At 46.0% G+C, this 24623-nt stretch overlaps 1 protein-coding gene across 3 annotated transcripts in view; it reads right to left on the bottom strand.

Annotated features, from left to right (window-relative positions):
- Positions 1-1529: 1529 nt before the first annotated feature.
- The window catches only part of ZDHHC21 (zinc finger DHHC-type palmitoyltransferase 21), a 109716-nt gene continuing 86622 nt past the window's right edge, over positions 1530-24623 (bottom strand). For all 3 annotated transcript variants that reach the window (XM_019483839.2, XM_019483838.2, XM_019483841.2), the window contains 2 exons: positions 13019-13062; positions 1530-12508 (listed from right to left, as the gene is read on the bottom strand). In XM_019483839.2, coding sequence (XP_019339384.1) covers positions 12376-12508; positions 13019-13062 — 177 coding nt within the window. In that variant the 3' untranslated portion in view covers positions 1530-12375. The remainder of the gene's footprint in view (positions 12509-13018; positions 13063-24623) is intronic.

Below are 24623 nucleotides of genomic sequence, written 5' to 3'. Positions count from 1 at the left end.
CGCAGCCCCGGACCCAGCCTGCCCCATGCACATGTTCCCCTCCCCCCATGCCCTCCTGGATGAGCAGTGGGAGCAGCGGCAGGAACCACCAGATGAGCACTGGATGAGCTGTGCTCAGTGGTGGGAGCCACCCCCACTTCCCATGCCACCCAGACAAGCCGCAGCTTTGTCCCACCCCACCCCAGCCCTGACCTCAGCCTGCAGCTGCAGCCTGCCCTGAGCCACACAGATCCATGGGACACACGTGGCCCTCCCCTTCCCTTGGATGTGCCGCTTGTGGCTCTGTCCCACACCCCTCCCCACCCTAGCTGGGAAGCGCCTGTCGCAGCCCCACTCCCTCCCTCACTGCAGGGAACCTTGATCTGCGCCCCTGCCCCTTCCACCACAGACTTATCAACTGCAGGCAGCTCTCCACTAGGGCTGTGCGAAGCTTCGGCCGCTAATTCGATTCAGAAGAGATTCAACGGACAAATCTCCAAATCTGAATCAAATCAGGAGACCCATTAATCTCTCTGAATCGAATCAAAAGTCTCCAATTCAGTTTGGAGAGATTCAATGATTTGGTTACACACACAGCTTTATATGTTTTTTCTATGTACCTCAAAGTACCAGTCATGGCTCGTGAATGCCGAGATGGTGCGGCAGATGGAGCGTCCCATGGGAGCATCCGGGGGTTCCTTCCCCCGTGTGCTTGGCAGCAGACTCGGAAGTGGACCCGAAGTACTTCCGGTCCACTTCTGGGTCTTCTGCAGAGTGTGTGGGGGACTCCCCCGCCCCCTGGCTTGGCGACTGGTGCCTCCTGGGTCTGGGGGTCACCCAGAGTCCCACCGCACCAATCGCCGAGCTGGAGCATGCAAGGGGGGGACAGTCCCTTATGCTCCGGTGGGATGCTCCATCTGCCCCAACCTCTCAGCATTCACGAGCCATGAAAAGAAAAACATATAAAGCTGTGTCTATGACCGAATCGCTGATTCTCCAAATCGGAATCGAATTGGGACAGTGATCCAAATCAGCTACTCGAATCATTGTCCCCTGAATTGGGCTGAATTTGAATCCAAATCGAATACTTCCCACTTCACACACTCTTCATGCTGCTGGCTGTGCTCCTAAACGCTTATGTGCTGTGCTATGCCTGCACACATGCACATGTGTTTATAGGACAAATTATTGGGAGCATCAGGCAAATTTCCGATACAGACAATTTTCTTTATATTGGTGCCAATCCAATATCAGACTGATGTATCGGTGCACCTCTAATTTTCACTAGTTTAGCTTGTTTCACAGGCAGGACACATCTGTGTCTACACTAGAACATTTTGCCAGTATAGTATACCAGTGTTCCTATACAAGTAAAGGACTCCTATTAAAAACATGGCCTTTAACGTACCGATCAAAATCATATCAAAATTCATATTTTCAGGATTATAAGACAAATAAATATGGTGCAAATCTGTGTGAGAGAAAATATCAGCAAACTATCTGTGGTGATTTAAATGGAATTTGAAATGATGCACAAGGAAAACAAAAACTTCATTTTTAAAATTTTTATTTAAAAATAAGATTTCTAAAAATATGGTACATAATACATCTCAAAAGAAGTTTAAAAAATCCACATTTTAACTTAAATCATCTGGAAGGAAAAACAGAAATATTACATGAATAAAAAAATCACCAAAATAAATGCAAAGTATCACTTATACAGTAGACACACTTTTTACTTTTTGATTTTAATAAAAAAATACCAAAGCAACTTCTCCTGTTTTGGTACGTTTTACCCACTCACCTCATACATCATCCATTCATCATTTATACAATTCCTGTATTAAACTAGCACTCTCGACATGCCTAGTGTAAACAGTATTACAGCATCATTTGGAAACAGTCAAGTTACAACAGAGGACAAAGCAGCATAACAGCACCACACACACAGATTCTAAGTAAACTACAAAAGTCAGAATAACTACTTACAAAATTGATATATTTTGCTACAGAATATATTTTATTATGGCACTTAGGTTGAAAACTGTTAAGGAGACAAGAGTATGTGATCTGTAGTATTACAGAGCTGGGAAAGTCAATTTAGTTACAGTCACAGAAATATTGAATTCTCAATGAATAGATAAACATTAGAGCTGTGCGAAATTTCGTTGCGTGTTTTATCTTGAAGCTGTTTCTACGTGTTTTGAGTTCAAACACTGAAATCAAAATGAAACAAAAGCCTTTGAGACAACTTCAAAACAAAATGAGGGCACTTGAAACGTTTGGAAAGTTTTGAAACATTTTAAGTTGTGAAACAAGGCTTACTTGGCTTCAGCATCAGTCCCAGCCAGCAGCGGCAGCCAGCTGTCATCCCTTGCACAGATCCGGGGGATGCACGCCTGGGAGCCCTCCCGGGGATGCAGACCCCCGGATCCGTGTGCCGGATGATAGGAGACTGTCGCTGCCGCCTGGGACTGGCGCCCAGCATAGCCTGTTCCCAGCACCGGGAAGACTGCTGTGGCCGTTGGCCCCAGGCAGCAGTGGCAGCCTCCTGTCATCCCACGTGCAGATCTGGGGCCCGCACCCCCAGGAGGGCTGTGGGGCGGGCGGAGCCGCTTGGAGTGCAGGTTGGTGGCGGGAGGTGGGGGAAAGCCAGTGGTGGAATGCTCTGAGCACAGTCCTGGCCAGTGGCTCTCACCCACCTCCCGTCACCAGGCTTGAGCTCTGTGGCCAGTGGCCGCAGCAGTCTTCCAGTGCTGGGTGCAGGCTATGCCCAGCACCAGTCGTAGGTGGCAGCAGCAGCCTCCTGTCATCCTGAGCACTGATCCAGGGGCCTACACCCTGGGGAGGAGTCTGGCATAGCCCCACAGCCCTCCAGGGCGTGAAGGTCCTCAGATCTGCATGCAGGATGACAGGAGGCTGCTGCTACCAGCAAGTGACACACATTTTGCTTGTCAACAGCTTGAGGTGCAGTTTCCCTGCACCTATCTCTCTGAAACTTGGCAGGCTTCATGCCCTCAGATAGGGCTACCATCCCTGCAATGTTCATCTGAATCAGGCAAGAAATGACAAAGTTATAGGCATTTTCATGATTCCCCATTATAGCCTATGGGTGAAACGTCGAAACAGCTTCAATCAAACTAAATGGAACAGTGCTTCAAAACAAAACAAAACAAAACAAAACAAAACAAAACACTGTCCCTCTGAAACAGCAAAACAGAAGTCGAAGTGAAACAGTGCTGTTTTGCACAGCCCTAATACACATCATAAAGTCTGCCTCAGCTCTTTTGCCTAACTTGAGCAACTCAGTATACTTTAGATCCAAATCATGCTTACAGTTAGACAACTGTACAACTCAACTGAAGTTAATCAGGTTGCACTGGATGCAGCCAAGTAGATTTTAAATACTACGTCTTGGTTCAGTAAGGTACTTGCGTAATCTCACTGACTGACTTCAGTGGGACTGCTCAGTGCTTAAGGGCAGGCACATCCTCACGTTTTGGCTGGATCAACCTCTATGTGTCTAAAATGCTCAGCTGCATTGTACTTATTAGGAGTTTGGAGAATGATGCTTTTTAAAATATGCAGCATGGGATTAAGGCATACCACAGCAAGACAGAATTGGGCTCTGTACTTTGAAAGCAGTTCTCCAACTCCTGTCCAACAGCAGTCAATAAAAATGGACCATTTCTTCCATCAGTCGCCTCCATCCTCCCAAAGGCCTGGAGGTCCTGCCATATAGACTAGTTCAGCTCAGAGTTAACCTTAACCCATAAATGCAAGAGAAATGCCTACTTTTTCTTTATAAAGGCAGGCAACAACTCCTGGTATGTTTCTGCACTCTTAACTATCTTCAACCTGAACAACATGCACACAAAAAAATGACAGAAATAAGGTGCCTGATTTACTGTATAGTGGTTACAATGACAATACATTTTGATATAAACAACAAACAAATCAGGCATCTGTTACACTTCATTCTGTTTTCAAACATCTTTGAACAGAACTGTAATACTCTCTTCTGATAATTAAATTATTTGAAAATAAATAGACTTAAGTTATCAAAATAATTTATAGTCTGTGCAGACTGAAGTAATTTCATCATTATGTTTTCATAATAGTTTCAAAGCCTAATATTACATCTATATTCAATAGGGATACAGATTACTTCTAGTGGTTTGACCCTGAACAAGTTTAAACATGTTTTGCCATGATTGTCTGCCTAGTGCCTTTCTGAATAGGCATTTGTTAATTTGTAGTAATTGAAGTAAATGCTTCTTAATGCATTGTGCAATTTAGCAGCAAGCGTATCTTGCCATTTTCACATCTAAAAAGATCAAGCTCTGTTTAATAGGGGGGAAAGAAACAGTGACCAAGGAAACAGTAACCCAGTACCACTGATTAAAGCTATACAAATTGCCATTTCTTCCAAGGAGTAGATTTTTTTTAAAGTATCTTAATATTTTGCAAAAAACAGTTGCATGTGTTTTACAAAATTACAGCCCTTTAGGAGCCAGTTCCTCTTCTGTCTCCATCCCAATCCATTCCCAAAACTGAAATGCATCTTGTGATGAACAGGACTGATGACAAGTGTGTACCAAGCATAACACAAATGAGAGAAATCTACAACACTGTGCTACTGAAAAGGAAAAGGAAGAGGCCTAAGTGACTTACATCTGTACTACCTACCTTACTCTAAAAAATTCCATTTATTAAATTATCCTGTAAATTAACTGGATGATGTTACAGTAATCCAATATAACTGCAAAACCCTCACACTCTATCTGGTATCATTACAAAGTCACCCATAATGAGCAAATAGAAACCAACTATATCAGTAAAGGCTGAAAACTGATTAAGATCTGTTACCAAAAAGTGATCTGTTTGAAATTTATAAAGTATGTGTATGGAAGAACACAATTCTTCCAGCTGAACCAAACAAAAGTAAATTCTTAACACAATGGTCAGGATTTCCTGTCACTAAATGCTTCTGCAGTAGTCACCAGGATTCTGCATAAAGTCAGGAAGTACTAGCTTCAGGCATTTACCAATTAAAAGTAATACAAATATTATATACATACAGAAAATAATGCTTAATATACAGCAAATCTCTGCTGTTTATTATGCCATGAGAAACAGTATTTGTTCAGAACCCACAAAGAAGTGAGACATTTTCTTCATGTTTGCTTATACAGGCACAACAATTGATTAAAAATGTCAAGATTTTAAGCAGTTAACCCCCTTGCTTTGAATCACAAGACCTAGAACTGTGTATTTATCATCACCAGCACAAATTATTGAAAGAAAAGGAACTGGAGAAATTAAGCTTAAAAAAAGAAAGTCTCTCATATCTACTGCACACATTCCCAAGTCATCACATCACTGAGACTTTTATTCTTGCCAGTAAGAAGTGAACATGTCTGCTGTTACACCTTCTCAATATTGCTGGTCCGTGCTAGGGAGACTGTGAACGAGCAATGAAGGTGAGAGGGAGCAGGGCTGAGACAGACCTGAGTACACTAGCAAAATTCCTGTTCCAGAACATTATCAAAAATAAAAAAGGAATGATTTTGTTTGGATAAACTTAAGTATATTGTAACCGGGTGTGCCCACATAACTCTGATCCTTTAATATCAAATCACGTGTTAGTCCCTCACACGGAGACATGTAAGCATGCCCTGCAAAGATACTTCATTTCACACCCTACACATTCTTTTCACTGTACACTTAGATTTGTTACTGAAATATTGTTTTGAATGTCACAGTGACTAAAATAGAGAGAGACAGTGAAAGACTACAAAGTAACAGTGTCACGATATTCAGGGATACTGAATGCCCGCAACTTCCACTGCCTTCACTGTTGGCTGAGAAATATCTGAAAAATTAAATGTGGGAATTGTTCTAGTTCCAACTGCCTTCTTAAATAAAATGTTTAGATTGACAGACAGGTACCCAGTAAGAAAAATCAATTAGCTGAGCTTATTCAGCAATCCAGAACTGATACTAGGACTAAACTAAGGCACGAGGATCTATGCCCTTTGGCTTCCAAGGCCCTTCAAATTCTCTTTCAATGTCCACTAGATATCACTGGGCTGGCCTGTGCTTTGTTGCCACCTGCAGGGGATATACAGAATCTGAAGCAGAAGGCTGAAAAACAGGAGAGTGGAGTGAATCTCTAGGCACTGCAAAAGTAATCATGGCACCAGAATGGAGATACAGGAAGGACACTGAGTAGAGACCTATTAGAATTCAGCAGCGTTCTCAAAATATGCAGAATGAGCAGCCCTCCTATTCAGAGGAAGGGGCCTGGCCCAGAAGAATTACATCCATCTGGATTTAGGAGGAAAAGTGAGTTCCAATCAAGCCATCCTTCTCCGGAGTGGGAAAGAATAGCCCTTGAGACATCTGGCCTGTGTTAAGTCTTTAATTACCCCATCTAATTACCCCATTTCAAGAGAGCCTACAGGTCGCTGCAGTTCGGTCAAGTTGTCTTAAGGGTCAAGTTGTCTTGGGAATGGCAGCAAACCTTTCACTACAAAATGTAGCATAGGATCTGACAGACTGGTAGTAGAAGAAGAGGAGAAGCTGGTACTACCTGGTTTGAAGGACAAAATAAAACAATACACCTTTGTCCTGAGAACATTAAATCAATATGCTTATTTGCTCATTGGCAGGAATCTACATGGAGCAGGAACATGCTATGTTATAAGCCACTATGAAACAATTTATTAGTCAATTATTCCCTTGCAGATAACTAGTAATAGGATGGATTGGTGAGAGATGCAAAGTGGCATTAATTACTGTTCATACTATTTTAAGCAACTCTTATCTTTCAGTATTGGATAATCCCAGAAGTACACTTAGGTGTTAATTTGGGAATATTTTAAAATGTACATACAATACAATTTAAGTAGTACCATCACCAGTGGGATATGCCATGTATACATGGAATGACTATTAATACCCAGGAGATCAAGACTCCATCATGTGTTAAACCAGCATATCGTTCTTCTAAGAGTAGGATGTTATTTTCATTAAGAAAAATAAATCTAAGGGGTCAGTTTGAACTAAAAATATTCAGTTTTATCTTGAGGTATACCTATTAAGGTTTAATCTTATTTGTGGGTAGCAACAAAATTATGTCTGAGGTGAAAAGAAAAAAAGATAAGAATCATAATCAACTTAACTCATATATAATCTATAAAGCAGCAACAACCAGCTACTAGTGATACTGCTGCCAGAAAGACTGGCATCTTACTATGAACAAACCTTAAAAAAATTACATAAAGTATTTTTTCAGATTTACAGTTAAGTAATTTAAGCAAGTTGTGTTTCATTACAATAAAACACTGTTTTAGCACAGCAAATTCTGTCTTAGTGCTCCTCAGATCCCATATTACTACTTCTAATGTTATTCAAGGTTGCTTATATATATATCCAGTGGTTTTCTATGATACGAAATACTATAAATGTTTGCTCATTAGTGATGAAAAGTATCGCTTACTTACTAAATGAATGAAACCAGGCATCAAAGAATGAGCTTTTCAAGTGTTCAAACTATAGTGCTATTCTTAATATCTCTCTCAATTTGATAAAGTTGAAACAGTGTATTCTTTTGGACCCATCTGCCTTGCTTTCCCTCCCCATTTTCTATTTATGAGAACCCAGATACAAAGCAGTATTTAGTCCAAGTCCTGTCTGTCCATCCAGGTTAATTTACTAGCCTGCCTTACATTATTACTGAGTCCTACCTGAGAGTAAATGTGACAATACTTCAACTTCTCTGCCAACCAGAACTGAGTTTAACAATACTGAAAAGGAAGTCATTAAGGTATAGCTCACTCGCTCAAATGGCGAGAGTAGAAGATTTACTGACAGGCAATGAGCAAGGAAAAAAACCCCCCCAAACTATCTTGCTTTTATTTTAAAAGTTCCATAGTGATAGATGAGATGTTTTACCAAAATCTGAAATCCTTCCAAAAGATATTATTATCCCACAATTTACTGTAATGAGGGTCACCTAGGACACATGCTACTTCTTCTCTTAGACTGGACAAAAAACTTTGTAAATGAATAACGAGAAACTTCAGAGATTAAATTTCTCTTCGTGAAAATTCACAAAACATTCAAGATGCACAAATACCTGGTGACTCCCTAGAAACAAGTATGTAACAAAACCACAAGCCACAAAATTAGTTTACCATTTGATCTGATCTGAAGGATACCTTCTCTAGTTAACTACTCCATGTCCAGTTTACTACCAACCCTTCTGATGACAACACTTCAACACAAAATCCTGCAGCTGAAAAGGAAACAGACTGTTTCCAAAATGCTCTCCTCAAGGCCTGTATTTCCATTTGTACAATACAGCAAATACTATTTTCTTATAGCCAATATCTACAGAAGTCAATAAAGATGCTTATAGTTATTACTAACATGAGATCCTTCAGGATTGTGTGCGTTCACAAACCTTGTGAAACAAAGCTTAGCAAAATCAATTAGTCTTCAGAAATGATCAGTCTCAAAGGACAAAAAGATGTAGGGGGGAGGATAGCAAGGAATAAAGCAACAGCTAGTATCCAGTACTGCTTTAATCTCTCTAACTTAATTTTAAAAGTGGTTTTGCCCCCTTTGTATGTGTTACCTCGCCAGTTGTGATATCACCTACAAATTTGTTCAGGGTTGAATTTATATCAAAGATAAAAGCAGTGAATAGACATTAATAAAGTTTGTTATATGTGGACTTTAAAACAACTAAACAAAACAAACAAAAAACCAAAAATGGTTAGATGGTCAGATAAATCCTCTGAAAAGTAGAAACTAGAAAATGTCTAAGATATAGGGATAAGACTAACATCAATGCTTAAACCTAACAAATCTCTCATCCATGGAACAAAACAGGTCTGGGGAATCCTGACTGCAAGCTCACTGATTTAGTGAATGAATAATATACTAATGGGCTTGATCCAAATTAAGTGTTTTTGGGCCCCCAACTTTATATACGGTGAAGAGGGTTGATATTCAGTATTTCCTGAAAATTAAAATGTCTCAAATTGGACTCCAAAACTCATTAGAAGCAACAGACTGTGATATTATCATTCTCACAAAGCAGTCAGACAAGGCCTGAGAGTCTCTCATAAAACACAAGATTTTAAATCTGATACTTCAGCTAGTTTGTTTTTCTCAAGCAAGTATCTCTAATTCTGACAGTTTTATTTTTTATTTACAACACATTATTTTGAAAGAAAAGCTTTTGAAAGAAAAGTTGGAACTGAGTTAAGCAAACTGTTTTAACCTTGCTTGACATAGAAATACAAAAATACAAATTATGGATCTATTCAAAGGATTTGCTAGATGTCTGTACTTCAAATTTGGGGGGGGGGGGGTTCTTTAAAAAAAAAAATTGGATGTATGCCAGATTTGCAAGAACAGATTCTTTTAAACAGACTCTTTCTTTTAATGTAGTTCTTTCTATTTCCCACTACTTATTGCTACAAATAACTACTGTGTGAGAATGCGGGTTCAGCAATCTATAAGGCAGGGCAGCAGAACAGCATCTCTTCCCCAAGTGGACAGCCAATGTTATTGCAGGACATGGCCAAAAGACAGCACTTTGGGAATGGGAGAGAATGATACTTCCCAAGATATGAGCATATAGGTAGTGTCACATATCCAATTTAACACTTATATATGCAGTTAAAATGGAAGCAGACACACATTCAAGGAGTTTGTGACACCACTGAATGTAACAAAGTTGTTCCTTTTCAGGAGAGGGTTACCTCCTAACATGCATTAACTTTAATAGATTCAGTAACATCCCAATGATTTACAACTGTTGCAAGTGAATGTGTGACAAGACCATATGTAAGCCTTACCTTTAGCCTGATTGGCTAAAGACTTAAGTCAGTAACACCTACTAATCAGCCAAGTTGGAAACTATAAATTATAGATATGTACCTAAATACACACACACACAAACACACTACATTCAACATACATTTATTCTCAAGCTCCAGTCACTGTAGGATTAGTTGATAAGTTATTTCTTACTTTTTACTTTAATATTGAAACATAGACACATTCTTAGGTTTAGGCTAATTGCTAATTTTTCTCCTTGTAAAGATAATAAGATTTATTGTTCTCATCATTTCAATGTATGTGTATATGTAGTTTACAATATTGGAATAGACTGGTTACAACACAGGTTCCTATATTCCATTCAATTACATACTGCAGTTTTGGGTCCCGCAATACTAACTAATTCAAAGAAATATGTAAGAAAGAATAATTATATGTCCCATAATGCGTAAATCAAGGTAATTTAAATGCCTTGATCCTGTCCTTTAATGAAAGGCTTCAGTGTTTTATGACCTGCAAACTAAGATACTTTATTAGCTGGGCAGCTTAACATATAATTTATATATACATACTATATGTATATAGAGCTGTTCTTTGCTAAATTTGTTTAAATATTTACACAACAGAATAAGAATGCCTGCAAAATTTTCCCCAGAGTTTTCACTAAAGATACAGTAGGCAACTCCCCTTTCCTTAAAGAGGATGTAGCAGTTATTCTATATTGTGGACATTTGTAAACTTCAAATGCCACACCAGCATTTTTATCATATTTTAATAATTTTAAAATTGGCTTAAATATCAGCCAAAGGACTACAGCTTAATATGCGAGTATATGAAAGGAATAGTTGAACAGAATTCTAAAAATCCCAGGAAAGGAAGCACTGCACACCTTTAAAAAAAAACCCACAGAAAATAAAATACATGCAGTTTGGTTTCAAATATTATTTTTAACAGCCCTTCAAAATTCAAATCATTTTTAAAATGAGACTTGTATGACTGCCAAGAGATTATTTTAATCTTTTTGCCAAAAAAGGCAGGTGGACCACATTTAGATCTTTAAAAAGCTACTCAACATATTCATTATTATTAAAAGATTACAAACCTTGCCTTCTTTAGCAAGTGAATCATTCATAAATTGACTTAAATTCTCTTTTAATGCATTTGCCAGTAATTCAGATAAATACTTTTCAGTCTGTCTTGTTTGCTCTGATTACTGTTATTTGTAATGAGGGTCATCTAGGATACGTACTACTTCTTCTCTTAGACTGGACAAAAAATGTTGTAAATGAATAATGATAAACGTCAGAGATTAAATTTCTCTTCATGAAAATTCACAAAACATTCAAGATGCACAAATACCCGATGACTCTCTAGAAACAAGTATGTAACAAAACCATAAGCCACAAAAATTAGTTTACCGTTTGATCTGATCTGAAGGATACGTTCTCTAGTTAACTACTCCTAAAAAGAAGACCCCCCTGTATTCAAGAACAAGAGCAAAATGATCTCATGCCCCAACACAGTACCCAATTAGAACAGTTCATCTACCTCACTGTACATGGTAATATAGTGCTTGTCTGTAAAATAAGTATTTACATGTAATACTTAAAAGTATATTTATACACACTACCCATTTATATATAAGCACCTGAAAGGTAATTCTAATTCCAATAGTGACAAAATGTAAAATAGAACTTTAGTAACTACATACTGCTCTGTATATTTTTACTTGGTATATCATATCAACTACTCGATTCTGTATTTTTTTTAAGTATGCATTCTAATATTTGCACCATCCAGATAATATGTAAAATTATTGCAAATTATGAGGAAATCTTGGGAGAAGGAAAAAAAACAGAATATTATCCTAAGGTGTTTAATAGCTTTCACTGAAACAAGAATAATGATTATAAATCATAAGGTGCAAATTCTAGCTTCATATAAAAAACTTCTGGAAAATATCTAGGAAGAAGTCTGATTATGTTTAGAATTTAACCTTCTTGCAATGTAGTGCTGCATGATTAATATCATACATCATAAATAAAAGAAGTCATTAGGGAATTTTAAAAACCAATTGCCAGAAAAAAGAAACTTCACGTTGTTTTGACAGATCTATTGTTAAAAGAAACATTAAAAAGCTAAATGCAAACGAAGACCTTTAGTTTAGATTCTATTCATATTGTAAACTTTTGTTTCTTATTCAAAAAGGAAAAAAGAATCAAAATATTCTGTATCAAAACAAAATTAAATAAGACTGTATTGCAGTCATTTATGCTTTTGTTATTAACCTCAAAGAATAAAGAAATCCCGTAGGAAAGCTAATATGAAAGTAAATATTCCATAAACTTAAGCAAAGAACTTGTATTAATCCCACAACAGAATCAAGACCACTATTAAAATAAAGCCTGGGGCACATTATGATGTCTAAGATTGGTGGGTGGATTTTAATTGACTTGAAGACTGTCATAGTTCTATTATCATAAAACCTGTAACGCACTTCCAGCATGGAGGACCCATCTGTGCCCACCATCCATCTGTTTAGACATGATTGGCAAAGTGGTAGGGAACTCGCAGTGGTTGCCTCTGCCTGAAAGGAATAAACCACAGGATCTTCCAGCGAGTGCCAAAAACTTCTGAGAAGGTCTGCTGCCATGGCTTTCGGGGCCTCGATCTACAGAAGACAGCATTATTAGTGAAAGACAGCACTCCCATGGTGCATTTCAGTCAGTTAGAACAATGGGGGTTGGCTGGGGATCCATTACTGGACTCTGATGAATTGTGTCCCAGCATCACGAATACAGCCTTTCTTTCATTATGGCATGCAGCTGAGACTTAACTCTGGATAGCAAAAACGGTGTCGTCAATCAACTGAAGGCAACTTTTGAAGCAGAGGAGGACCTCAGGATCAATGAAATGTGTGTCAACAACACAGTAGCAAGTATCTTTTGATCTGCGCTTTTGAAACAAAATATAGTTTTGCTTGCTTTGGGCAGACAGAAAACAAGAATAATCTTGGGATATTTTGTCTAAAAACAAGCATAAAAAACCCCACTGACTCACTGCTACAGAGAGGACATGCAAAAACCCATACTAGTGTCTTCAGTTTCCTTTCACACACTGTTTTAGATTGTTTGCCTTTTGATTATTTAGCAAATAAGTCAGTGAATTTTATTGCACTTACATTTCTTCACAACAGTTTGACATTTTTTCTATACTTGTAGTGTCCTGTTGTGGAAAAGAAAACACTGTTAGAAAATATTTCCTAACATGCCTAAATAACAACAATTTTACCTCTAAAAAATCAAGAAGGAATTGAGCCCATAAAGTACACTATTTTGAAGACAATTCAGTAGGATTACATAGAATTGTACCCCAAACTAATATTAAACCATTGTAAAATTACCTGCAGAAAAGGTTTACTCAGCCTGCTAAATTATCTCTTCCAAATATGCAATGCAACTATATTATGCAGCTTTTTATGATGGCATACATGATAGCTAAAAGTAACCAAAATAACACTATTTATACCCAGGGCATTTTAAAATAATGTGTACAAAGAAAACTATTGTGAAAAGCACATATTTGCCACCCTTTTAAAAAGGCACCTCTATAGCAAACGTGGAGCTCTGACAGAAAAGAATACCAGAGACTAAATTAATTTCCACCACAATTTAGAAAAATGTTACTACCAGGACTAGAAATGCTTCTAAAAAGCAGATGCTATTAAAGAGCTTTTAATTACCTAGTTTCACACATATAGTAATGTGAACAGCGCCACCAAGAGTATATTAAGAGTTTCGGTAACTTCTATAGGTAACTGCTGTAACTAAAGGTGATTATTTTAGAATTTAAAAAGTCTTAATTATTCTGCAGTGAAGACAAACCCCTATGGTAAAATTAATTCACACTTAACTTTCTAAATATTTGCCTCAAATGACAAAATATTTAATCATTTTACCTTGGAGCATTTCCAAACAACTTTAAAACATTATCAACAACAGCATTTTTATGTCTTCACAATTTCAACATTTACTTCAAATGTAAAAATACTATAAATTAACTATACTTGGATTTTAAACTACAGCAACAGCACAGTGCTGTTAAATGGATAAACATGATTCATTGTCCCAAAATAATTTGGATCACTGGATCCAAAACATAACAATAACTATTTAAAAATGATATTTTTCATGCTTTTGTCTCTGTTTTGAAGGCAGTTTGATATGTCCCTCTGGTTAATGATTAATTTAGGCATGTACAGAATGCATCTGTCAAATTAAATATACTGGAAACTGAGGGCCTGTCTATTGCTTCAGCCATTCAGGAAGAAAGACAAGACAGAAGGGATATGGTTTAATTAGGATATAACTTTATTAATTCATCTGGGAACACTAATCAGCAACAAATCGTACGGTGCAGTCCTTGACTGTTCCCACTTCTTTCTACCACCCTCCCTTTTAAGGGGGATTGGTAAACAGGAGGTGGTCTTTCTGCTGTATGAGGTATTAGGAGCCACTTTTCTCAGCTCCCTTAGGGAACCTCCCTTGAGCCCATTTCTAATTCTAGTCTATCAGAGTATCCAAATCCCTTACTCAATGAATACCTGTTGATCTATTCTGCTCTGCCTTCTGCCTGACTTCAGGCTACAACAGCTAACTACCTCTCTCTACTGAATGAGTACCTGCACTAGACAGCTACCACAAGATAAAGAGCAAAAATTTACACAGAACTTCCTGATCTACTCAGCTAGTTCCCTGAATACTGTGAGGACGGTGCAAATGAACTTACTCTGAATTACCCAATTTAGCTAGCCACCGGGTAAAATTCCTTTTCAGGTGTTAAAAAAAAGAAGATAAAAAGTACACCGTCTATAGCAAAGCATAAAGCCCAATCCTATTCTGATCCTATGAACAAATGGATGGGAACTGCTGCTAGGTAGTGACAGAGGTCACTGCAGGAACAGTTTATAAACATTATCCACACCACTGATGCCCACAGATAAACCTTCCCCTTCCTCCCATGTTTGGAATAGGGGGTACACATACCAAACCTCCATAACCCAAACAAAAGGATGACCTTAAAAGAAGCCAAGAGCCAATTTTGTTCCAGCTGAGGCGGCAAAGTCTCCTACCTAAAGGCTAATGGGAGCACGTTCTAATTCCACCACCTGCAAAAATTCCATTTGCTTGAGCAACTATTTTTTCCATCCCTGCCTTAATTCCTTTTCGAGTTACTAGTAAACCTTTAGTTGCTTGCGTTTTAATTGCACTTTGAGATCTTTCAAAATAAAAGCCACAAAATAAACAAAAGTCCCACCACACACACACACAGCTTAGTCCATCTTGTCTGTCTGTCTGTAACACTTTTGTGGGGCATGGCTCCTGGCGGGGCATGGCTCCAGCCAGTGCTGTGTCAAGAATGACAGGTGGGGCACGGCTCCAGCGGAGCAGGCTACGCAGTTGCGGAGCAGGGGGGAGCGGACGTGGGTAGCACAGGGCCAGATGCAGAGCAGGGAGGAGGGGGAGGGGTGGCATGGGGCTGGATGCGGAGCAGGGGTGAGGGGGGTGGTTGGTGGCAGTGAGGGGCAGTGGATGGCGGTGGCCACCCACAACCCCATGCAGGGGGGACCATGCAAGGGGGGCTGTGGCACTGGGCCGGACACAGAGCGGGGGGCTGAGTGGGGCTTGACGTGCGGCTGGATGCAGAGAGGGGTGGTAGGTGGCAGCAGCAGTGCCATGTGCAAACTTCCACCCCCCTCCCGCCTCCCCTCAGGAGGCAGCAGCAGTGAAGGGTGGTGGGTGGTGGCGCTCCATCCCTGATCACCCCCACCCCCCCATCATTTTTGATGGTCAATTTGCTAGTTTCTAGAACTCTGTTATAAAAAAACATTTTTAGCAAGGATGGAACTATAGTGGTTGAGACTGACAGTTTTCCCTTTCTCCACAAATAATCAATTTACATTCATTGAAACTTTGAGCCTTTAAAACTATTAACTTGCTAGGCACCAGGTTACAGAGATAGCATTTTGTATGTGTTTTAATACTGTATAGCTTCGTATAGGCTACACCTAAATATTTTTACACATGTGTAAGTCAAATACTTGTGATTTTGAACACTGATTGCCCTAAGACACTTTCTGACTGACTGATGTCACTGGACTTTTTGACTGAATCCACGGACTGGCTGAGCTGTCTGTGCCCATCACAGCACTGATTCCCAGGTGATGCTCAGCCGGTACTTTGAATCTCACACAAAAAAGTCTCTCTTAAGAGAATGAGTTAAGATAGTTATGGGGGAAAAGGTTGGAAAATGTCTTCCACATTAAAAACACTAAAAATTTAGTTGGAAGGACAGTCAAAACAGGTGGTCATCCTTCCCTAACATTAGGAAGTCTCCCTGATATTGTTTAGCTCTACAGCAACTGAATTGGGAGCAGTGAATACCTTGTTAATATGGGAGTGTTAAAGTGATGTAGCCATGATGGTCCAGGAATTGTGTGAGAGGCAAGGATTTCTTATGATAATATCTTTTATTAGACCACCTGCATAGTTGGAACAGAGACAAGCTTCTGAATGCAAGACATTATTCGTCAGATCTGACATTATTTCTAATAACAGGTAGATGAGTTTAAGTAGTCAGGAGGATGATTTCACTTCATCGGGTCTGAGTGGATCAGGATGGTTTTGCATTCAAAAAACTTTGTCTAACTCTACCCAACAAAGCAGTTTGTCCAATAAAAGATATTACCCTAAGAAATCTTAGCCTCTTGTTCATGAGAGACTTTTTAAAGAACTTAAAATGTAAAGCAATTCAGACACCTCTGAAGAGCTAAGAGTGAGGCTGGGGGGAATGGGAAAGAAGGAGAGTCTCTTTGAAGTTTATCTGCTTGAGAAGTACTGGCAACTGAACTTAAGATATCTAGTTCCCACTGCTGCTACCTCCCTCCCCCACCCCTCAGTTTTGCTGCCAAGCAACTGGGCCAATTTAAAATTCATTTCACTTGAAAGGGAACCAATTTACTTTTCTCTATGAAAGTGAAACTTCACAGCAACCCAAGTAACTCAGAAATCAGACTGGTGAAAGAAAAAGGTTTAAAAAACAAACAAACAAACCTTGCTCCTCAGGCACCTGAAACTAAGATGGTTTTCCTACTAAGAGCTGACATCATTCAAATTTGAACCAGTGGACTTAAGGGTAGAAGACTTTAACCCCTTTTACTAATATCCCAGGACATTTGGACCCACTGCTGAGTACTGGAAGAAGTACTAGTTTCCAAAGTACAAAATTCAGTACTACTTGGGAAGAAGGCCAGAGCACCACAGTAAGTCCTAAGTTGCTAAACTTGCATACTAGCATGACTTGAAGGCAATGCGTTTTTACCCTGATTTTCTGTAATTCTTTTGCAATTGATTATTGGGGGGGGGAGGGGGGGAGGAAGAGAGAGAGGGGGTGGGAAGGAAGGAAGGAAGGAAGGAAGGACTTTTGACTTTTGACAACTTTATTTCACAAAAGATCAGGTACAGAAAGCAAAAAAACCATCAAACCACACCAAAGAGAAACCATTCCCGGACGTTCAGAACATCACACCGTGACAAACACCTTCGCAGTAATACACATCGTGTCTAACATGCTATTTATGTATATAGCCCTCGAGAAACGAACAATTCCACCCTTCCCTGTCCCATAGTACACGTACAAAACCCTTCGACTTCTCACCCCGAGAAAATGAACAAAAGCAGCTTGGTGAGGGCCCAGGGCACGGCACAAGCCGGAAGCCACAGTCCGCCACCGCGCCCGCCCGGTCGCCCAGACCGGTCACAACATCAGAGCGCGTATTTGAGACGGCCGTCCTCCACGTGGCACAGCGCTCCCTCAAGGGCCCAGAGTGCCTCGAAGGCGGGCACCCCCCGCCGGAGCACAGCGTGCTCAAACTCCAGCGAGAGGCGCGCCCGCACTAGGAGGCCAAAGAGCCGCGGGGCATCGTCTGAGCCGGTGCCGGCAAGCCGGTTACGGCGGCTCTTGAGGACGGCCATCTTGGCCTGGCCCAGCAAAAAGTTGGCCAGGCAGATGGCGCCCCGCTCGGCCGCCCGGTACGGGCAGGAGCATATGTAGGTGGTCTCTGAGAGGCTCCTGCCCAGCGCCCGCAGCGGCAGCTCGAGGGTGGCAAAGAGCGGCCGCAGGCGGGGACAGTCCAGGAAGGCGTGAAAGAGATCCTCCTCCACGCCCCCAGGGCAGAAGGGGCAGGCCGTCGAAGCGGCTGGGTCAAAGTGGGACGCAAACGTGCCAGTGGCTAGGATGCCGTGCAGCAACCGCCACTGCAGGTCGCCAGTCTTCTTGGCGGTCGGCGGCTTATACAATGTGCGCCACGCCGGGTGGGCCGGTGGGGAAGCCGGTGGCCCCAGGCGCCGTCGCCACGGTGTATCGGGGCGTCCCGCCAGCACCTGAGCATGGCGGACACAGACCACCCAGGCATACAAGCTTCTACGCGATAGAGAAGCAAAGGGACAACCCGTGTCACTATCGGGAGGCATGGGGAGCCGCAACAGAGTGCCCGGCCCACCGGCCAACTCCGCGGCCACAGCCGGGGTGACCGGCAGCGAAGGGAAAGCCTCGCTCGCGGCATCCGCGGCCCGCGGGATCTGGCGCGCACGGAGATGTTCGTCCAAGGCGGCCGCCGCCACCGGCGGGAGGGCGGCGCGGATGTCACGCAGGAGATGACCCATGGTGCGGATGGAGCGCACGCCCAGCCGTGCGGCCAGCGCCTCGGGCGAGAGCCAGGCTGACCGAGCGGGGTCCAGGAGATGGTGCAGGCGGAGGACACGCGCCTGGATGAGGGTGGCCGTGAGGCTGGCAGAGGCCAGGCTCGGCACGGAGCCCCACAGGGCTGAGTTGTGCACCAGAGGCTCCCTCAGCAGCTGCGGGAAACACAGTGTCCGGGCTCGAGGCTGGAGGCGGAAGGCGACCTGCCAGGCTCGTACCACGCTGCGATAAAAGGCCGGAAGCACCGCCCAGTTCAGGAGCGTGGGTGTCAACAAAAAGAGCTCCCGGTCAAAGCCAAGGGCGCCGACCCTCTGTAGGAACCGGCACGCCAGTTGTTGCCATGGCAGCTGCTCCTCACTGTAAAGCAGTCGCTGAAGGGCCTGCAGGCGGAAGGCCGCCACCCTGCTGGCCAGGTCAACCAGACCCTGGCCCCCCTCGGCAACAGGCAGGTGAAGGACGGCTCGTGGGAGCCAGTGGCGCCCATCCCAGAAGAAGTCCACCAGGTTGCGCTGGAGTCTCTCCAGGAGATCCGGTGGGGGGTCGAGCACGGCGCACCGGTGCCACAAGGTCGCTGCCGCCAGGTTGTTGATGACAAGGACGCGCCCCCGGTAGGAAAGGCTGGGCAGGCGCCAGCGCCACCGCTGCAGGCGGGCCTCCACCCCCTCCTCGAGGTCGTCCCAGTTACGCGCCATGAAGGCCGGTGGCCCCAGGAACACGCCCAAGATCTTGAGGCCCTCGCGGCGCCATGTGAGCCCCCCCGGCAAGTCCGGGGGGAGCGTGCCAGTCCATGCGCCAAGCAACAAAGTATCGCTCTTGGCCCAGTTGATGCGGGCGGAGGAGGCGCGCTCATAGGCACGCTGGCAATCCGCCAGGGCCCGCACGTCTTCCTGAGTGTTGAGGAAGACGGTGACATCATCCGCATATGCCGACAGCCGGAGACGAGGCCTAGCGGACGGGCCGCTGGCCACTGGCAGGGCCACACCACTCAGGCGGCGTCGCAGCGTGTGCAGCAGCGGCTCGATGGCCAGGGAGTAGAGCATGCCCGACAGCGGACACCCCTGACGAATGCCCCTGCGTGCGGGGAACGGAGCACACAGCACACCGTTCACCTTGAGCAGGCTGGAAATGTCTCGGTACAAGACCCGGAGGGCCCCGGTGAAGAGGGGCCCAAAACCAAAGGCCTCCAGAGTCCGGAAGAGATAGGCGTGGCCCACCCGGTCAAAGGCCTTCTCCTGGTCTAGAGAGATGAGGCCGATGTCGAGGCCAAAGAGCTCGCTAGCCGTGAGTAGGTCCCGCAGCAGGAACAGGTTGTCTTGAATGGTCCTGCCCGGCACGCAGTAGCTCTGCTCGGGCCCGGTGAGAGAGGCCATGACCGTGCGGAGGCGGGTGGCCAACGCTTTGGCCAGGATCTTATAGTCCGCGCACAGCAGGGAGACCGGCCGCCAGTTCTTCATATAGCCCAGGTCTCCCTTCTTGGGCAGCAGGGTCAGCACCGCTCGGCGGCAGCTGATCGGCAAGACCTTGTCGGCGAGGCTCTCCTGGAAAACGCGCAGGAGGCTGGGGCCGAGGAGAGGCCAGAAGGTCTTGTAAAACTCAGCAGGCAACCCATCGAGGCCCGGGGCTTTGCCGGAGGCGAGGCCGGCCGTGGCGGCCGCCAGCTCTTCCAGGGACAAATCCCGCTCAAGCTCTCCGGCCTCCAGGGCATCGAGACGTGGTAGGCCCTCGTGGAGTTCCCGCGTGGCCTCGGGGCACGACGGCTCGGCCGCAAACAGGTCACGATAGAAGGCGACGGCATGTTCGCGTATTTCGCCGGGCTCTGTAATTACCCGGCCCTCAGGAGTCTTGAGATGGTCCAAGACTTTGCTCGCTGCCCTCCGCCGCTCCAGGTTGAAAAAGAAGCGGGTCGGGGCGTCAGTTTCTGCCAGTTCCTGGCAACGGGCGCGGATCCTCGCGCCGCGGGCCGCGCTCTCCGCCAGGTCGCGCAGACATCTCCTGCGGAACCGGAGGCTCTCGCTCAGTGCCGCGTCGCTGCCAGCGGCCAGCAGAGCAGCCTCGAGCTCCGCCACGTCCTCCTCCAACTCCCGGATACGTCGGCGCGTCTCGTTCGCGGCCAGCTGGGTGTACTGCTGACAAAAGGCTCGGATCTGTACCTTGCCCACGTCCCACCACAGCTTCCAGGAGGAGTGGCTCGATCTCGCAGCCTCCCAGCTCCTCCAGAAGTGGGCAAAGCAGTCCCGGAAATAGGAGTCCTGAAGCAGGCTGGCGTTGAAACACCAATAAGGTGCCCGCGCACAGGCTCTCCCCGGCAGGCTCAGTTCACTGAAGGCTAGGTCATGATCTGACAGACCCGAGGGAGCGATGCAGCTGCTGCGCAGGAGTGGCAGGTGGTGCCTGGTGACATAAAGGCGGTCGAGGCGAGCCATGGTGACACCACCGGCACCCATCCTGGCCCAGGTGTACTGGCGCGCATCAGGATGCAGGGCTCGCCAGATGTCCACGAGGTCTGCCCCCTCCAAGGCAGATTGCAGCTTGCGAGCGGAGGGCAGGTGGGGTTCAGGCCCTGTGCGGTCGAGGCGCGGGGCAGTGGTGCAGTTGAAATCCCCACCGAGGAGGAGCAGGTCATCATCCTCGCTAGCGTCGCGCAGGAGGGCAGCCAAGGTCTCGAAGAAAACGACCCTCTCCTGACCATCGGAAGGCGCGTAGACGTTGATGAGCAGCAGGCGGTGTTGTGCGAGGGTGACGCGGACGGTCAGCAGGCGGCCGGGGATGACCTCCCGCGGCACCGCCGCGTCAAGCTGCAGCTGTGGTGATAAGAGAGTCGCGACCCCAGCGCTAAGGTTGGTGCCATGGCTCAGGAACACCTGTCCTCGCCAGGCAGCCCGCCAGGCCGCCTGGTTGAATCTGTCAGAGTGCGTCTCTTGAAGGAAGGCGACGGCCAGCCTCTTCTGTCGCAGGAGCTCCAGGACGGCTTCGCGCTTCACCGAGTCTCGTCAGCCGTTGATGTTGAAGGTGCCAATGATTGTGGCTGCCATGGATGTGGGTGTGGGAGAGGAAGAGCAAAGCAAGGTACGGGTGGAAGAACGAGCACCCAAGAGCAGAGCAAGGCAGTACAGACAGGTCAAGGAAGGCCTACTGTGCCCTACTCTAGTCGAGGGACCCGCCCAAGTCCCACTCAGCTCTCACCCTCTGGGCAAGCTTCTCCAAACGGTAAGCCATCTGGCGTGTGCCCAGATCCCGCTGCATGAGCTTGGCAGCTGCCCTGGCACCCTTTACGAACACTTTGGGGTCTGTGCACCACTGAGTGATGCGTCCTGCTACGTTCCTCTGCCCCTTAGTTAACTTCAAGAAGGACAGGAGTCCCCCATAGTCTGGAGGGACCCAGGGGGGCTCCGCCAGCTTGGGGTGGATGTTGCCTAAGGAAGAGCGTCGAGTCCGCACCCCCGGCGGGAGCTCGTCCGCAACCGCAGCATCGACGCCCTCGATGTCTAGACACATCAGCCGCCTCTCATCGTCCGAGTCAAGGACCGGCTCCACGAGGGCATTCCCTGTCTTCCTGGGGGGGGAGAGGCCATCCCGCTCACGACGCCTCTTGCGAGACTCAGTGAGCTGGACCTCCATCTCGTCAACTTCTCCATCTAATCCACCAGGCTGGGGCATGACCAAGGGGGTAGCAGACTCTCCCGCCACCCCCGAGGCCAGGCCACCAGAAGAGAGGCATTCGCCACCATCCCCGCCGCCGCCCGACTCCGGAGGCTGGGGGACAGGCGAGGGGAGAGGGACCCCTGAAGCCCCCTCCCCCTCCGCCAAGTCTACCCCGCCGACGGCCAACGGGGTGGGTGGTATGGCAGCCAGAGCGGGGCCAGGCTCTCTAGTGGGGGGTCCCTCAGCACTGGCCGAGGAGGGCAGGGCATCCTGAGAGGCCCCCTTCATCTTCCTCTCTTTGTCCTCCTTCTTCTTCTTCTTGGTGGTAGTGGGCAGCTGCCCCTGTGCTGGGGACGGGCCAGACTGCCCTGCCCCCCCAGCCGGCGGGGCCCCCGCACTGAGGGCAGGGGGCGCCACAGACGGGGGAGGCGGCGGCGGGGCCTGGGTAGTAGCACCAGCCTCTCCACTGGACGATGGTTTCACACCAGAGCCCCCCGTCCCCTGAGATGGAATAGGGGTGGAAGGAGGCTGGGAGGAAGAGCTCCCTGCCTCCCTGGGCCTGCCGCGTGTCCCAGAAGTCGACACGCCGTCTTTCGGCCCTGCCGCAGGTGGCGATGGTCCGGCCGCCTTGCCCTGAGGGCACTGAGCAGCCAGGTGGGAGGAGCCGCCGCACTTAAAACACGTAGTCTCTCCCACAGACAAATAGATAATATACCTCCGACCCTCGAGCGTGAAGCTCAGGGAGCGAGGTAGAGACTGGGGGCCCTCCTTGAGGAGCATAAAGACCTGCCTCCGAAAAGACAGGACGTGCTTCCGCTGAGGGTCCTTGCTTCCCATCGGCAGCCGGCGAAAAGGACTCGTAAGAACTCCATAGGCCTCGAGTCCCCTGGCCAGCTCCCGATCAGAAACATGTGGTGGGATGTTAGAGATCACCACCCTCACTGCCTGAGTCTCTAGGGGCGTGACAGGGTAGTGGATGCCCGCAATGTCTAGGCCCTCAGCACACACCCTGTCAACCAAGGCAGGCGTGCTCAAATAAATCATCGGGACCGTGTTCACACGACCCGCATAGCGGATCGTACGCCATCCCAGGAGCGCAGCCAGAGCCTCCATGCAAACCTCAAGCCCCACATGGAGAGGGGCATGAACCCTCAGGCCATGCGTCAGCGGGAGGTCCCGAGAGACATCCTCATGCCAACTGCCAGGTGTAGGAGCAGCCATCCTCACTAGGACAGGGTTAAACTGCAAAGCAAAAAAAAACTAAGGGAATGAAAAGAAAACTTAAACACAGGAGCTCAAGGCCAAGCTCCCGGGAATGCGGCCAAAACAGAAAGTGAAGATAAGCCACTGAAAGGGAGGGAGGGATTTGGGGGGTGAAGAAAAAAAAGTGTGGATAGAACAAAAAAAGAGGGGGGGAAGAAGAAAAAAGCACCCCTCAAGCGGCAAATGATAATAGAGAGCTCCCCACAAAGGGGGAGGAGGGTGGGGGGGGAAAAAAGCGGCAGGGGAAGGAGGGGGGGGGGTTAAAACAGCAAAAAAAGAAAAAAGAAAAGGAAAACTAAAGGGTGAGGGGGGGATGGAGGGTTAATTAAGAGCACCTCTGGAAGGCAGGCTAATGGAAAAGGTAACTCCCCGTAACGAGCAGACAGAAAAAAGAGAAAGAGAGGGAAAGAGACAGTAAAAGAGAAGGCTGCGAGAAGCGTCTCACAGACAAAGAAACCGGAAGCAGAGGGGGAGGGAAGAGAGAGGAGAGAAAAGTGGGGGTAAAAGCTGCAAAAAAGCAAGAAAAGAGTCAGAAAGCGAAATAAACAGAGGCTAGAGACCTTTAGAGAGGTGGGAGTGAAGCAAGAAAAGAGATAGGAAGCCGGGGAGTCTTACGCTCGGGATCGCCCCACGCAGCTCCAAGCGAGCCTGGTCCGAAGCGTCCAAAGCGGAAGGAAGGAAGGAAGGAAGGACTTTTGACTTTTGACAACTTTATTTCACAAAAGATCAGGTACAGAAAGCAAAAAAACCATCAAACCACACCAAAGAGAAACCATTCCCGGACGTTCAGAACATCACACCGTGACAAACACCTTCGCAGTAATACACATCGTGTCTAACATGCTATTTATGTATATAGCCCTCGAGAAACGAACAATTCCACCCTTCCCTGTCCCATAGTACACGTACAAAACCCTTCTTCTTCTCACCCCGAGAAAATGAACAACAGCAGCCTGGTGAGGGCCCAGGGCACGGCACAAGCCGGAAGCCACAGTCCGCCACCGCGCCCGCCCGGTCGCCCAGACCGGTCACAACATCAGAGCGCGTATTTGAGACGGCCGTCCTCCACGTGGCACAGCGCTCCCTCAAGGGCCCAGAGTGCCTCGAAGGCGGGCACCCCC

The sequence above is a fragment of the Alligator mississippiensis genome, chromosome 3 (assembly GCF_030867095.1).
Source record: "Alligator mississippiensis isolate rAllMis1 chromosome 3, rAllMis1, whole genome shotgun sequence".
Lineage (NCBI taxonomy): Eukaryota > Metazoa > Chordata > Crocodylia > Alligatoridae > Alligator > Alligator mississippiensis.
This window is presented reverse-complemented; position numbering and strand designations above follow the sequence as displayed.